Genomic DNA, 13,591 nt, shown 5'->3' with positions numbered 1-13,591 from the left:
TGCATGCATTCACTCGGACCACTATATGTTAATTTTAATTCTGAACCTGCGCTTTGCCCGGCATAGCATCTAATTACTATTTCTCTTCCTACTGTTCGTGCTGAATTATTCCAGCCTGGCAATTACGGTGGCAAGCAAAAATTGAGCTGACAAGTGAAATCATTTGTGCCAGGCAGCCAAATCCCTAACTCCGGTGGTAAGTCTCCCTCGAGTAGGTAATCCTCTTCGCTTCTCCTGTGCCTCGGTGATGTAGCACAGAGTGGTAGCTGCCTAGTGATCATTAGAATGCCCCAGTCTCCTTGTGCTGCCCGTCAAAGTCCTAGTAAGCCAGGCGGGTTCAGGGCATCCATTACACAGAAAGGCTGAATGACTGTGCGGGATTATGCTCAGTATATATCACTATCTCATGGATTACAACAGCTTCAGCGTGTGCATTTTATTGGCCACCTTTTTCTTTTCTTCTTCGAGTCGACTGGAGACAAGTAGATAATCCCCGGATCACTCTGCATCCCTAGTAGCCGCAGTTCAGCTTGCCACTCCATTTCCTGCGAGACCATCGAGAAATGTACAATTTCTCTTTCTCATGGTGACATTAAGCCGTCCTGTGCCTGTTGCTACACTCCTCACTCACTTCTCCTTAGGCGTTGCTATATTTCAAGAAGATACGCTACTTCATTGCAGGCTTGCCGCCACTATGGATGGCTCACGGCTCACTAGAGAAGAACTGTCATATTAATCCACAGTCAAAAAAGTGTCCAGACAACCATCTCTAGCTAGTAGGGATGATAGAAGTAGGGTCAAACCTGTAGGGGAAAAAACAAGAATTATACACTCTGTAATACCAGTTGGTAATAAGTAAAAGCTAACTGCACCGCATTACATGACAAACCAGGCACTATCACTCTCAAGAAATTGCACGTCCACCCACTCATCCACATACTCTTTCCGAGCTCGGATTCTCGCCAACAACAGGTGCTCAAACCAGTAAATTCCGTTCACAGGGCGATTGCACAAGCCCACAACTGCCGGACAAGACTTTCCGCCGACTTTAGGGATATCGGACAAAATCACGGCATACTGCCTTTTGGCCCACCGCACGTTGTTTGCCGGTAAGTGGAGAACAAGCGATTTGCCATCAAGGCTGCTCCCCCGGCCGGCTGGCACTCTACATTGGACCTCGCAGCCATATTTCAGGGCTCCGAATGGCATATTTTCATCGGCAAAATCCACCAGGAGTCCCGGATACCGAACTGGAAGGCCAATTTGGCCGTTCTTCTTTTCAAGGGTGACGGTCTCGCTCTCATCCGGACAGACCAGTCGAGGGGTCCGAAAGTTGAGTAACGACTTCGGAGCCCATCTGTATCCCGCCTTGTCCAGGCGTTCATAATTGTTGAAGATCAAGGACATATCAAACGTCCCTAATTGTTCCAAGAAGACAGCCATGCGGTCCCTTGCGACGTCTTCATCCTCATCGCCTGAAATCGCCAGAATGTTGCTGGGGTCGATGTTGATAATCGTCGCCATGCATACGGTCTCATCCGCCTGTCGTGTACTCCTACGTGGTGACAAATGGTGCGCGAGAGGCTCATAGAGCATCCACTTGTCCTCGTCTTCGACTGCCTTCATAAGGTCTCTCAACGCAGAGTAGAGGTCGAGCAGCCTTGCATTCGCCGCGAAGGGGAATCCGAGATACCTTCCTGACTGTTCCAGGTGCTCAAGGTTATAGGCTTTGAACTCTTCCGCCAGTGCGTTTAACTCGACTGGCCGATCGGCGAATTGTATGTATACCAAGGATGGTAGAAACCCTTCTTGATGGGTCCAGAGACGCTTGATCCAGTTGGACAGATACAGACGAGCGACTTTATCCAGCGCGGGAGCGGTAGATGGGATTCTCTGGATGAACTTGTCAAGGACCAAGACGGCTTTCGCGTTCGAATAGACATGACGCATATTCTGAATCGCCTTGCGCTTTCGGTCTTTGTCTAATGCAGGGACGCCTTCATACACGCTTTAGTCAGTCTCGAACAGATGCAGACATTCGGGTGAGGTTACGTACACAATGTGTCCATCCAGAACCCCACTCCATCTGACTGATTGGGGTCTGCTGGTATAGGTTTCCGGCCTTCCCACCGCAGATTTTCCACAAGATGCGTGATGCGGTCCAACTGGCATTCTGGAAGCCAATTTGCCGCCCGGTTTCCCATGCCGTCACCCCACCTGTTGACAAAACTGGTTAGCATCTCTCTTTCGTTAAACAGAGACGAGAGATGGGGAGGATGGGGAGGTATAAGTGGCGCAACTTGTGATCGATTCCTGACGCTTCCATCAGGGGGAACAATGCTTACACATGTGATATGGCCACATAAGAAGGAGTCCTGCCACCACTTAAATGGTATTCCACCGACCAAAGTTTGCGCAGTCCTTTGACCCAAAGCGCAATCGGGATGGCATCCTTGTCGATAATTCTCGCGATAGCGTCGTCCCATCCCGTCTGGCCTCTTTCTGGTCCCAGCTGTCCGCCATAGCTGATCGTCTGTCCCGTGGGACAGTTGGCCTTATGCCAGGGGGTCACATGCCGCGGGTGGTAAAGCTCCATAGGGAATTCCTCGAGGCAACTCTGCCTGACACACTTTGAATGTTGATCCAGTTCATCAGGGCTCAAACCCGGAGATGCTGCAATGTAGTAGTGGCCGTCGATCGAGAGGTCCTTTATAATAGTAGTCGCATCAGCGAGACACCACTGGCGTTGTAGACGCCTGGCCAAGATCTCGGAGCGAGCGTCCAGCCACGGGTTCATCACGCCGATCCCACGGGGATCGCAGACCTTGATCGCTGCGCTGCGAAGGGAGAAGACCATGGCGATCAGAGTGGTCGAGATCTCGTCCCGTACGGGCCACCGCGGAGGCTTGTCGTTTCCCCAGAGATTCCTCTCTTCATCTGGTGTGCAAAAGCAGTCGAGGATCTGTCGAGCTCTCTCAAACATCCGGTTCAGTACCGTCCATGCCTGAGACTTATTCTGTATCCCATCTCTCCATTCCTTGAGCTTACGGGGAAGTTTTGATGTGTTGACAGTCCTTACTAGTCTTGGTTTTCGAATATCATTTTGTGTTGATAACTTGAGAAATTGCACTTCGCCAGGGTCTGTCAGATCTCTAACCTCGAGAAAATCTTCCGTTTGGGCTCTGACACCGCCAATTTTTAACACTTCGATGACCAGTCCGAAGAAGAGCCAGGTTTGGAAGAACTCTTCCACGTCCGAGTCGGTCCCTTTCGATTTGAACCCACTCCCCTCTAGATATACCTTTTCGGAGGTGTCGCCGCCGGGAAGCTGGTCGCTGGTCCAGCCTCTTCGCTTGGGAAAGTCTAGAAAGCCTTTGCCATCATACCAGGCGCCGGGGGGAGCGTTGTACGGAGCAATAATGAAGTGTTTTTCTCCTTCGGGTAGAAGTAGATGTTCCATTTTTTTCCTCTTCTTTAATCGTCCTTGGGTAGCTTGATTCTCCCTTTTATGAAAGCGCACCGCAAGAAGCGGCATATATGTATTTGACACTCCGTAGCGGGCCACACTGGGTGGTGGCTGGCTGACAGTTCCGTCACTGCAGTTCACTCCTCTCGTTGGTACACCTCATCATGGGGATCAGTCTGTTCAAGGATCCTGTGTGGAGCTTATGGTCAAACAGTCATGCGCCAGCAGCGCACGCTGATGGAAAAGATGTATGTCGAGGGTGTCTTTGAGGCTTACCCATCTGTACCACTCCTCGTGAATCACATCAATTATCCGCACAACACCAATCAAACCGCCGTCCTAGGCGCCCTTGAACTCACTTGTAAGGCGTCGGCTGCCTATCCTTGCAAATGTACAGGCATCTCTCAGTAAATGAATGGCATGCCTTATTGCCCTCACACCAAACTTATTCTTTCTCATAAAAGGGAGTCGATCTAGACATGGCTGAGGAATCCGCAAAATCGGTCAATCCGTTTACACCATACCCAGCCAGCAGCCATATGGATGGGACATGTTAGATATGGCTGGCCAATCGCTGGTTTTTTTAAATTCCGATGCTAATTAGGAGGTTGTCACATATATCTATATGTACATATATGTATGTATCTGCACCATTTATATCTTAACCCTGTGACCCACCCTACCCTATAAAATAAGCTTATTTAGCTTGTATGATACTGAGTATATAATCTTTTAGTTGATTACCTTATTATGATATAAGACATACAGATATCCTAGTGTTAGGGCTAACGATAGGAAAAGACAGAGAAATCCGAATCCTACTTGGTATGGAGGGTTGAAATGATTAAAATTAAATCGAATACAAAACTGCGCCACCATCTCGAAATGAGACATTGTTTTTAACACCGTTATTTGGCTACCTGTGGATAGTATCAGGGTAATACCCTACTTCATACGGATGGTGTATCGCTGCGGCTGGGCCACAAACCAACCAAGAACGCGTCCAGGGCATTGAGATCACGCCCGAAGGATTCGGCTGGCCATTGCAGCATCCCTGTCTCTCACATCATTCTGGATCAGACGAAGACGCGGGAAAGACGGAATGAGCAGAAGTTGGTTGTTAAGTAGCCCCGTGCGCGTGCAGTGGGATCTGGAGAGGTACTTTGGGTTTAGATTGGATTATCGGTCTGTTTGGATTGGACTGAGTGTGGAAGCAGTGGATACGTATGCGAATGAGTGGATGTTGGGATTACGGATGTGAAGGACAGTATGTATGAGGGAGATTGAGAAATGTCTGGACGAGGAGAGGATACAAGATGCGGCGAGGTTGTTGCCGGTGGAATAGGTCTATCCGCTGTCTGAGGAGCTGAAGGAAATTCTGGATGATAGCAGATGATCTGTAGGGATAGGTATCTCAGTTATTAGCATCGATGTAATACCAAATGGGCGCCTTCTGTCTAAGGAAGATTATGTATATCACCATCATCTTGGTCAATCACTCTAGCATAGAATGAAACGCAGTTACTACAGTCATTGAAGTAATTGTGTCAGGTTACTGGCTAATTATCTTCTTCCTCTAGTGGTCTAGAATACGCATTCTGAACGAATATATCGTGAACAAATACATGGTTCCTGGTGGGTGGTTATCCAGGTCCATTCCCATTTCCATTTCCAGGGTAAGGTGGCAAGCTTAGGGTTACTACTTACCACAAATATCACTGTCATGTCACCATATTGCATTCTTCTCGGCCTTTGTTAATCGAAGCTTTATGAGGAAGGTCATATCCCGGTTATAAAGCATCCTTAAATGAACCAATGCTTGTCCAATCGTGGCCGCACGTGGAGATCCACATGCGGAAATCCAGTCAACACAAACCTGCTTAAACGGCACGATTCTCGCCTAATTGGGTCAATCAATACCAAGTACCAGAGATATGCTACGCTCAGTCCTCTAGAACGTGTATGATTATTTCATTCCCAGTTCGTATAAAACCTGCCACAACCCCCCTGTCAACGAGGTCAACGATGAATCTCTGGACTAGAATCAATTCCTCAAGATGAAGGGTATCTGTTCTATTGCCTGGCTAGTTCCTCTCTTGGAACTGGCCACCGCTGCCCGAGCACCCATCAAGAAGACCCTGACCGGTCATATTGACCCTTCCCAGGTCTTCTCCTTTGTCTATGTGCCATTTGAAGTGGAACTCGGGACAACTTCCATCTATGTTGTCCAGAACTACTCAAACAAAGGGCAGGGAAATGCCCTTGATCTGGGGATCTTCGACCAGCGAGGATACCAGATGATGGACGCTCAGAATGGCTCCACGGGCACTCGAGGATGGTCCGGTGGCTTCAGGTATGTCATTCCCATGTCATCTCGCTGGTTTCCTATCTGACAAAGTAGAAACAACTTCACCATCACGCCCTCCTGGGCCACCCCCGGCTACAACCCGGGCGCCATCGAACCAGGCACCTGGAATGTCGTCCTGGGCCCGTACTCATCCGTCCCTGCCGGTATTGACTGGCAGCTCGACATCGAAATGTCCTTCGACCCCGTTGACTCGTGGTTCACCCCTTACTACGCCACCACCAACCTGGACCCCCTCTGCAACGGCTGCCAGGAAGACTCGGCGTTCACCTGGCTGCGCGGCGACTTCCACATGCACACCGTCTATTCGGACGGCAAATACACACCAGATCAACAAATCCACAACGCTCTGGCCCGAAACCTCTCCTTCATCTTCTTCAGTGATCACAACACCGACACCAGCAACCAGATCATTGGCGCCTACCAGGCCTCTCTCGCCCCGGACCTACTCATCGGCCGCGCCATCGAGGTCACCACCCGCTACGGCCACTGGCAGGCCGTTGGCCTCGACCGCGACCAGGTAATTGAGTGGCGGTACAAGCCCGATGACAACCCCGGCTTCGCTGCCGCCGCTCACCAGGTTCACCGTGCGGGTGGCTTCGTCTCAGCCAACCATCCTTTTGCGAGTTGCCCCGCGTGTAACTGGAGTCTTGGGTGGGAGGAGACCGACTCGGTGGAGGTCTGGAACGCGCAGTGGGACGACCAGGATCAACAGGCCGTCCAGAAGTGGCAGGAGCTGCTTGTAGAGGGGAAACTCCTAACCGCCATCGGAGGCAGCGATTCGCACTCTCCCCCATCGCTGAACGGGTGGCCGACTACCATCGTCAAGGCGAGGGGACGCAGCCAGGTTGCGATTGTGGAGGGTGTCAAGGCCGGCCGGGCGTATCTGGTTCAAGGACCGGGTATGGACATTGCGTTTGAGGTGCACGTTCCCTCGCTTGAGACTCCTGCCCAGATTGGTGATAAGCTCCGGAAGAGTGCTGCCGGGGCCAAGGCTGTATTGGTGGCGGAGGGGCTGTCGAAGCTCAAGGCCTGCTTTATTTCCGATAAGGGGTACTTCTACAACACTACCATTCAAGATGGAGTATCGATTGAAAAGGGTGTGCCCCCTGGGGCCAAGTTCGTGCGGGTGGAAGTTCGCAACGGCACGACCGACGAGGTGCTGGCCTTGACCAACCCGGTTTGGTTCTTGGATGCTTGAGGTACATGTACATAGTACAATAATCATGTATTTTCATATATGTATATTGATTCGTGCCATGGTGCTCAAAGCCTGGAAGATGGTGTCGAGTCTGCCGGGAATGAAATCCAAGATGGGAATGCAGGCGGATACAAGGGCGTAGAGGACGCCCAGGGTTTATTGCATACCTGATAGACATGGAAAATATGCTTCACGAGTGGGATATTCCGTGGCGGACAGTAATCACATTCCGGATATACTCTTACGGTATGCTGTATCCCCAAGCCCACGTGCACTTCCTGCTGAGAGTCTTCAGGTGCAAGATGGGATTGACGTCCGGCCGAATGGCAGTTGTGGACAATCATAAACCAGATGGGCTGCGAGTTATTGATGCTAGTGTGTTTCCGATTTTGCCTCGGGGCGTCCACAGCCTACTGTTGTAGGTGGCTTTTGTATTACAAATGATGTCTGGGGACAGCGCTGAGGACATGTTGCCGGAGAAATTGGCGCAGCCGATGATACAGGAATATGGCAGAGCTAGAGACAGAGGATCGATGTTGATCTGTAGCAGTACCGAAGTGTGACAAACAGAAATGAACGCTGGAAAGAATGTCAGCATACCGTACATTCGGTGGATACCAAACCCACTGTTGATGGAAGAGATATCTCTCGTTCTGACTACATCACATGCTGTTTGTCATTGTGTCCGCCTGGTGAAGTCGTAGTCCATCTACGCTACTTGACACAGAACCAATGGTGTCCACCACCGGATTCTTTCATCTGAGACAAGTGAGCTGAGCAAATCTTCTTCCATCTTCCATGACAAGTATCTGGAGAGCCAGTTCGTAGGGGCCCAAGAGCGTGACTGCTCTCGACACACTGTTCCCAGCATGCCCAGATTAGGATTTATATAGACTTGTCATAGAAGAAATATGAATGAGCAATTATCGTGAGGCATCTATGACCATTTTTCAATATGTATTTCTAGCAGCATTGATCAATTAATAATTGATCAGGACTCGGACTCGTAGGGTCCAATGTTGATTAGTGGTTAGTGATCATGACTATGTGACTGTCAGCAGAATTAATTAGAGTCAGTGGCTGAGCTATTTAATTCGATTACTATACTTTGTCTTACACTGCCTCTCGCCACAAATATTGAGTAGCCACGATTACTGACCGTTGGATGACATCTGAACATTGTCTCACTTTTACCATGGAAAGGTGATCTATTTTTACCGCGCCAGGATCGGTGCAACCCGGCAACCACCCCATGACAGCTGCACCGACCAAATGTTAAATCACGAACGGCATTTCTCCAAGAGGAATCTGTGCAGTAATTGCCTCGATGATCTCATATTTCTCGGCTTTCGAGAAACTGGTGGGGCGACTAGACAACACCGGTCTCGCCGGACTATGAATAGCTTCGCCGGTAGTCAATAGTTCGGTCTATCGCTGAATTGACGGTGGCCTAACTCTCCTCGGACTGAAGATATGTGACTTAACCGAATCACACAAGAGGCTTGCGGATGTAGGACCAGATGGAGAACCCTTAGTAGCTGCAACCGCAAAGCCAGGAAGACTTTAGTATATAAACATGACTCCCGCACTGGCTCGGGATATTCTTCCCGTCAATAGATCAAGTTAGATTCTTACAGTCAGAAAGATTCAAAATAATCATGCACTCTCTGCTCTTTGTCTCTGCCCTCGCAGGCTCTACGCTTGCCTTTTCTGGCCACCACAGCTTCACCAACTCGACAATCCCTTCTCACCACTCATCCACTTATACTCTGCTTCCGACAGGCGGAGGAGGTGGTAAGCCTACTCAAACCGGTGGCACTGGCAATGGCAATGGCACTGGCAACCCTCAGCCTACAGCGACAGTCGTCCCTGGTGGTCCCTCTGGATCCGTCTCAACCGTCACCGAGACCATCACCAAGACAACATTCAAGCCCTGCTCGACTCCCATCCACACTCAAAGTGGCACCACCTACTACAGCACCTGGTTGACAACCTCGACCTACGAGACAACCACCTGTTACACCACTCAATTCCCCGCAACGATCCAACCTCCTCCCCAGACCACAACCGTCAGCCTGCCCGGCCCAGGAAACGCCTGCCCTCCCCCGTCCACGGTCACCGTAACCGTCACTGTAGGCAGCGGCAGCAATCCCGCAACGCACACGCAGGCACCAGCACCCGGTGGAGGCAGCGGAAGCGGGAGTGGTACTGGTCCTGGACACTGCAAGCACTGCGAGACCATCACTTACACCAACACCTACGGCCACACGACCACTATCGTAATTCCCCCGATCTCTGAGCCCACGGACACTGCTACCACGCACACCACGGGAACAGGAACGACTACCAAGCCTACTCCCCCTGTTGGCACGGGTAATTCCCCTAGTCACAGTCACACCAGGGGATCGCCAAGTGGCACTGGGGGCGGGCAGGCTCCTACCGAGACGAAGACATGGCACTTTGAGAGGAGGATGGTCCGGGTTTGAGACAGTACAGGGAATGGGAATCGTGGAGTTTAAAGGAAGGATACCGCGAAATTCTCTGTCTTTGCAGTAATAAGCATCGGCGTCGGCGAATTGTCAGCGGCTGCGTCTCTTTTTGCAGTTGGCCATATCTTATCTTCTATCTGGGACATTGGCACTGCACTGCATATAGATTGTCATAGAATGGTTGTTGCCTGACTACCATTTCAGCTAGTGAATATAGGCCTAGATTTCTTCAATTATCGTGGTTCCTTGAGTGGTATATGTGAACTATTCTCGCTCATAGCTGCAAACATCTTCCAGGATCCTTCACCCAATGTGGCCAGTCCAACCTCCCGGCCAGCGTACTCAATATTCTTTTTATGGGGAGCGTCGGGTATGCCTCCGGCACTCACCACATACACTAGAACACCGTCCATTCAGCTAGACCGGTCCCGGACAGTCACCTGGAAAGAGATGTTTGAGCTGCTCTGCTGATTGTGCTCGCCTGCTCTGCGGTGCATGAGCTCTACCAAGTTCCTTTGGATCTGTACAGAGGACCAGTGGCAGTGAATAAAGAGGGGTGTCAATGTGCATATCATCAAAGAGTATAGCCTAGGGAACTCTGAGTTCTCATTCAAGCTTTGCAATCATATAGTTACATCTAAGAGATTTTGTAGGCAAGAGCAGAGTAATCTATTGATTGCTCAGAAATTATTCGGGTGGGCTCCACTTTTTTCCGTTCCGAGTTCCGAGTAGCCTTACTGTACCGTTACATTGTGGACAGTAGTGGCGGCCTGAATGGTGCCCGAGTGGTAAGGCAGCAGTCATTCTCTGTCGCCTTCGCAAGTTCATCATGTCATCATCTCTAAGGGTCAGTCATGCATAGGTCACTCAATGTCATGCATGAATCCTGGCTATCACATTATTACGTCTTGGTATCTGTGTACCTGACATATATACAATATTTTAGTCGGCAATGTGGTGCCTCTGAAGAACCGAATCCGGGGCGGATCTCTCTCTCGTATCCGTAGCGGGTCTGTCCTGGAGTCTGTCTCCTGGCGATTGGCGCACCATAAGAAAAAACTATTACAGGCTGACCCACCTTGGAGCGGACTTGACGTAGTGGGCGGACTATTGATCATAGGGGTTTCTAACCCGATATATATAAGCTACTCCCTGACGAGAATTTTATCTCTCGTGGTCCTGGCGTGTTGGTTTCCATCAGGGACATAGACTGCACCATGAATGCAGCAGACCATGCAGTCGAGCGCGCCGAGGAGGATGCGATTCCGGTCTCCTCGCGCGCGAGTCTCGATTCCTCCTTCACTTCCAGCAGCGAAGGATCCCAGCCCCGGCTGCGAACAATGTACTCGCGACGCACCGAGACCGACCTCGAACGCTATCAGACCTCGTCGCAGGTCATAGATCGGATCGAAACCCAACGCCTGCAGCATGCGCACACCGTCGGAGAGAGTATCAAGACGCAGACCCGAGCGTCTGCCCGCGGGCCTCTCCCCGCGTTTGGCGCCGGCAAGCCCTATCCTCCGCAATTGCCCAATCGGGAAGACTATGTGGTTGAGTTCGACGGGGAAGACGATCCGCTGTACCCTCAGAACTGGAGCACGCGTCGAAAGTGAGTTTTCGCTTCCCCTTCGCCACCCGCGACAGGATGTGGTGATATTGAATTTTTTTTCTCAGCCTTTCGTGACTCTTTCTAGACTCTGCACCGGTGCCATCCTCGCGTTCACGAGTATCTGCTCGACCTTCGACTCGGCCGTCTTCTCCAGCTCGACCAAAAACGTCGCGCACGTGTTCGGCGTCGGCGTCGAGGTCGCCACGCTGTCGAGCTCGCTGTATATCCTAGGCTACGCCTTCGGGCCACTCGTCTGGGCGCCCTTCTCCGAACTGCAGGGCCGCCGGCTGCCCATCCTCATCGGGATGCTGGGCTTCGGGATCTTCAATACAGCCGTGGCTGTCGCAAAGGACCTCCAGACTTTACTCATCTGTCGATTTTTCTCCGGCGTCTTCGGCAGCTGCCCGCTCGCCGTCGTGGCCGCCATCTTCTCCGACATCTTCGACAACCAGTCCCGCGGCACCGCCATCGCCATGTTCTCCAGTATGGTCTTCCTCGGGCCGCTGCTCGCCCCCTTCATCGGCGGCTTCATCAACATGTCGTACCTCGGCTGGCGCTGGACCGCGTACATCCCCGCCATCATGGGCTACGCCGCCCTCATTCTCAACTTCTTCTTCCTCAAGGAGTCGTATCCGCCCGTCATCCTCATCTACAAGGCCGCCGAGCTGCGCCGCCGCACAAAGAACTGGGGCATCCACGCCAAGCAGGAGGAAATCGAAATCGACCTGCAGGAGCTACTCGTCAACAACTTCTCGCGCCCGCTGCGCCTGCTCGTGCGCGAGCCCCTCATCCTCGCCGTCACCGTCTACCTCAGCTTCATCTACGGGCTCCTGTACTGCTTCCTGACGGCGTATGGCCTCGTCTACCAGGGCGTCTACCACATGAACGCCGGCATCGGCGGGCTGCCGCTCTTCGGCATGGTCGTCGGCCTGTTCATCAGCGCCGCCTACATCGTTGTGTTTGCGAGTAGATCGTACAACAAGAAGCTGCAGGAGAATGCCGGCGTGCCCGTCCCGGAATGGCGTCTCCCGCCGGTGATTGCTGGCGGGGCGCTCTTCGCGGCGGGCATCTTCTGGTTCGGATGGACGGGCTTCACGGCCGAGGTGCCCTGGATTGTGTCGACGCTTAGCGGGCTCTTCACGGGCTTTGGGCTGTTGATTGTGTTTATTCAGCTGTTCAATTATCTGATTGATACGTATCTCATGTTGTAAGTGCCCTGCCCCTGGTTTACGGAGGCGTTTCTTTGTTTCTAACGAGTGCAGTGCGGCGTCGGCCATCGCAGCAAATACGTTCTGTCGGTCCGTGCTGGCAGCTAGCTTCCCGCTGTTTTCGCGGCAGATGTTCAATAATATGGGCATCCAGTGGGCTTCGACGCTGCTGGGGTGTGTTGCGACTGCTCTGGTGCCTATCCCGGTTATCTTCTACCTGTATGGGAAGCGGCTTAGGATGAAGAGTCATTTTGCGCCGACCTTTGAGCTGGATGAGGCGGCGCATGCGCCAAATGCGCCGACAGAGATGACTGAAAACAAGGGGGGAGAGGATACAAATGGGCAGACGGAGGAGAGACGGCAGTCGTGATCTTGTCGTCGGTCAAGATGTAAATATTTGTTCCAAGTATATAATAGAATCTGCAGCGTACTGTATCCTTGTATCCGGTAGGTCCATCTATATTTCAGGTGACATGAGAGCTTGACCTGAGGGATACCGACGGTAGAGACTGAGCAGCGTAGAGAATTATACTGAACGACGACAGTGCTACACTTGCAGTGTTCTGCTCTAATGTATCCAGAGTAGCGAAGAGATAACCGAACCAAGTCGACAAGTCTCATATCTCAGAACTGTGTCTCTGCGTTGGACTATGACTTTGTGAAAGAGACCTAATTTGTAGCAACGGGTATCGTCTGCATGCGGTATCAAATCACGTTTTCATCTCTATTGCCTGGTCCGGTTGTACCAAATGAGACAATGCTTTGTTCATGTCTTTGTCCTAATGGCTCCCTTCGGCCGATTGTTCAAAGACTCGCTGCGGCACAAGCCTTGTCTGTCTTCCCTAGCGGCATTATATGGAGATTCCTTGTCCTCATACTGTGCTGTCTTGAAAAAGAGACAATTAGTTGCTTCTAGCTATGTGCTATCATGGACTTTTCCGCCAATTGATAATGAGGATGAAGACACAGTGAAGATGCCTTATTCAACAATGACAGATGGAAGACAGGTACAGCGTCATTTAGACACGTTAAAGAAGGTATGTCTTGCATCCTGGAGATGGATTGAGACATTAGAGGGAGCACAGCTATATAAGGACCATTATTTCTCGACAGCGTAGGTCAATTCCATCTTCATCATCGCCATCTTCTCTCTTCTTCCTTCAACTCTTTTACTTGTACGATCACAGTATTTCTGTCAGATCTCAGCCCTTTCCCAACCTCGTTATTTCTTCTCAATTCCTTCGTGGTCATCC

The 13,591-nt window shown here is 51.2% G+C and overlaps 4 protein-coding genes across 4 annotated transcripts; 3 read left to right on the top strand and 1 right to left on the bottom strand.

Moving 5' to 3' along the window:
• Window positions 1–876: 876 nt before the first annotated feature.
• Window positions 877–3,460, bottom strand: Aud_006654 (uncharacterized protein; the record flags this gene model as incomplete). Its single annotated transcript, XM_043291553.1, has 3 exons — window positions 877–1,997; window positions 2,057–2,217; window positions 2,346–3,460. 3 exons carry the CDS (start codon window positions 3,458–3,460, stop codon window positions 877–879), a joined length of 2,397 nt encoding a protein of 798 aa, XP_043147488.1.
• Window positions 3,461–5,523: 2,063 nt separating this feature from the next.
• Aud_006653 (PHP domain protein) lies at window positions 5,524–7,032 on the top strand (the record flags this gene model as incomplete). Its single annotated transcript, XM_043291552.1, has 2 exons — window positions 5,524–5,819; window positions 5,868–7,032. The coding sequence occupies 2 exons, from the start codon at window positions 5,524–5,526 to the stop codon at window positions 7,030–7,032; spliced, it is 1,461 nt and encodes a 486-aa protein (XP_043147487.1).
• A 1,658-nt stretch (window positions 7,033–8,690) lies between these two features.
• Aud_006652 (extracellular proline-rich protein) lies at window positions 8,691–9,518 on the top strand (the record flags this gene model as incomplete). Its single annotated transcript, XM_043291551.1, has 1 exon — window positions 8,691–9,518. The coding sequence occupies one exon, from the start codon at window positions 8,691–8,693 to the stop codon at window positions 9,516–9,518; it is 828 nt and encodes a 275-aa protein (XP_043147486.1).
• Window positions 9,519–10,738: 1,220 nt separating this feature from the next.
• Aud_006651 (MFS transporter) lies at window positions 10,739–12,708 on the top strand (the record flags this gene model as incomplete). Its single annotated transcript, XM_043291550.1, has 3 exons — window positions 10,739–11,130; window positions 11,216–12,337; window positions 12,393–12,708. 3 exons carry the CDS (start codon window positions 10,739–10,741, stop codon window positions 12,706–12,708), a joined length of 1,830 nt encoding a protein of 609 aa, XP_043147485.1.
• Between the last annotated feature and the right edge of the window lie 883 nt (window positions 12,709–13,591).

The sequence above is a fragment of the Aspergillus udagawae genome, assembly GCF_001078395.1.
Source record: "Aspergillus udagawae IFM 46973 DNA, scaffold_4, whole genome shotgun sequence".
In the NCBI taxonomy this organism is placed as follows: domain Eukaryota; kingdom Fungi; phylum Ascomycota; class Eurotiomycetes; order Eurotiales; family Aspergillaceae; genus Aspergillus; species Aspergillus udagawae.
Note: the sequence above shows the minus strand (reverse complement) of the source record. Positions and strands in the feature narration are given on the sequence as shown.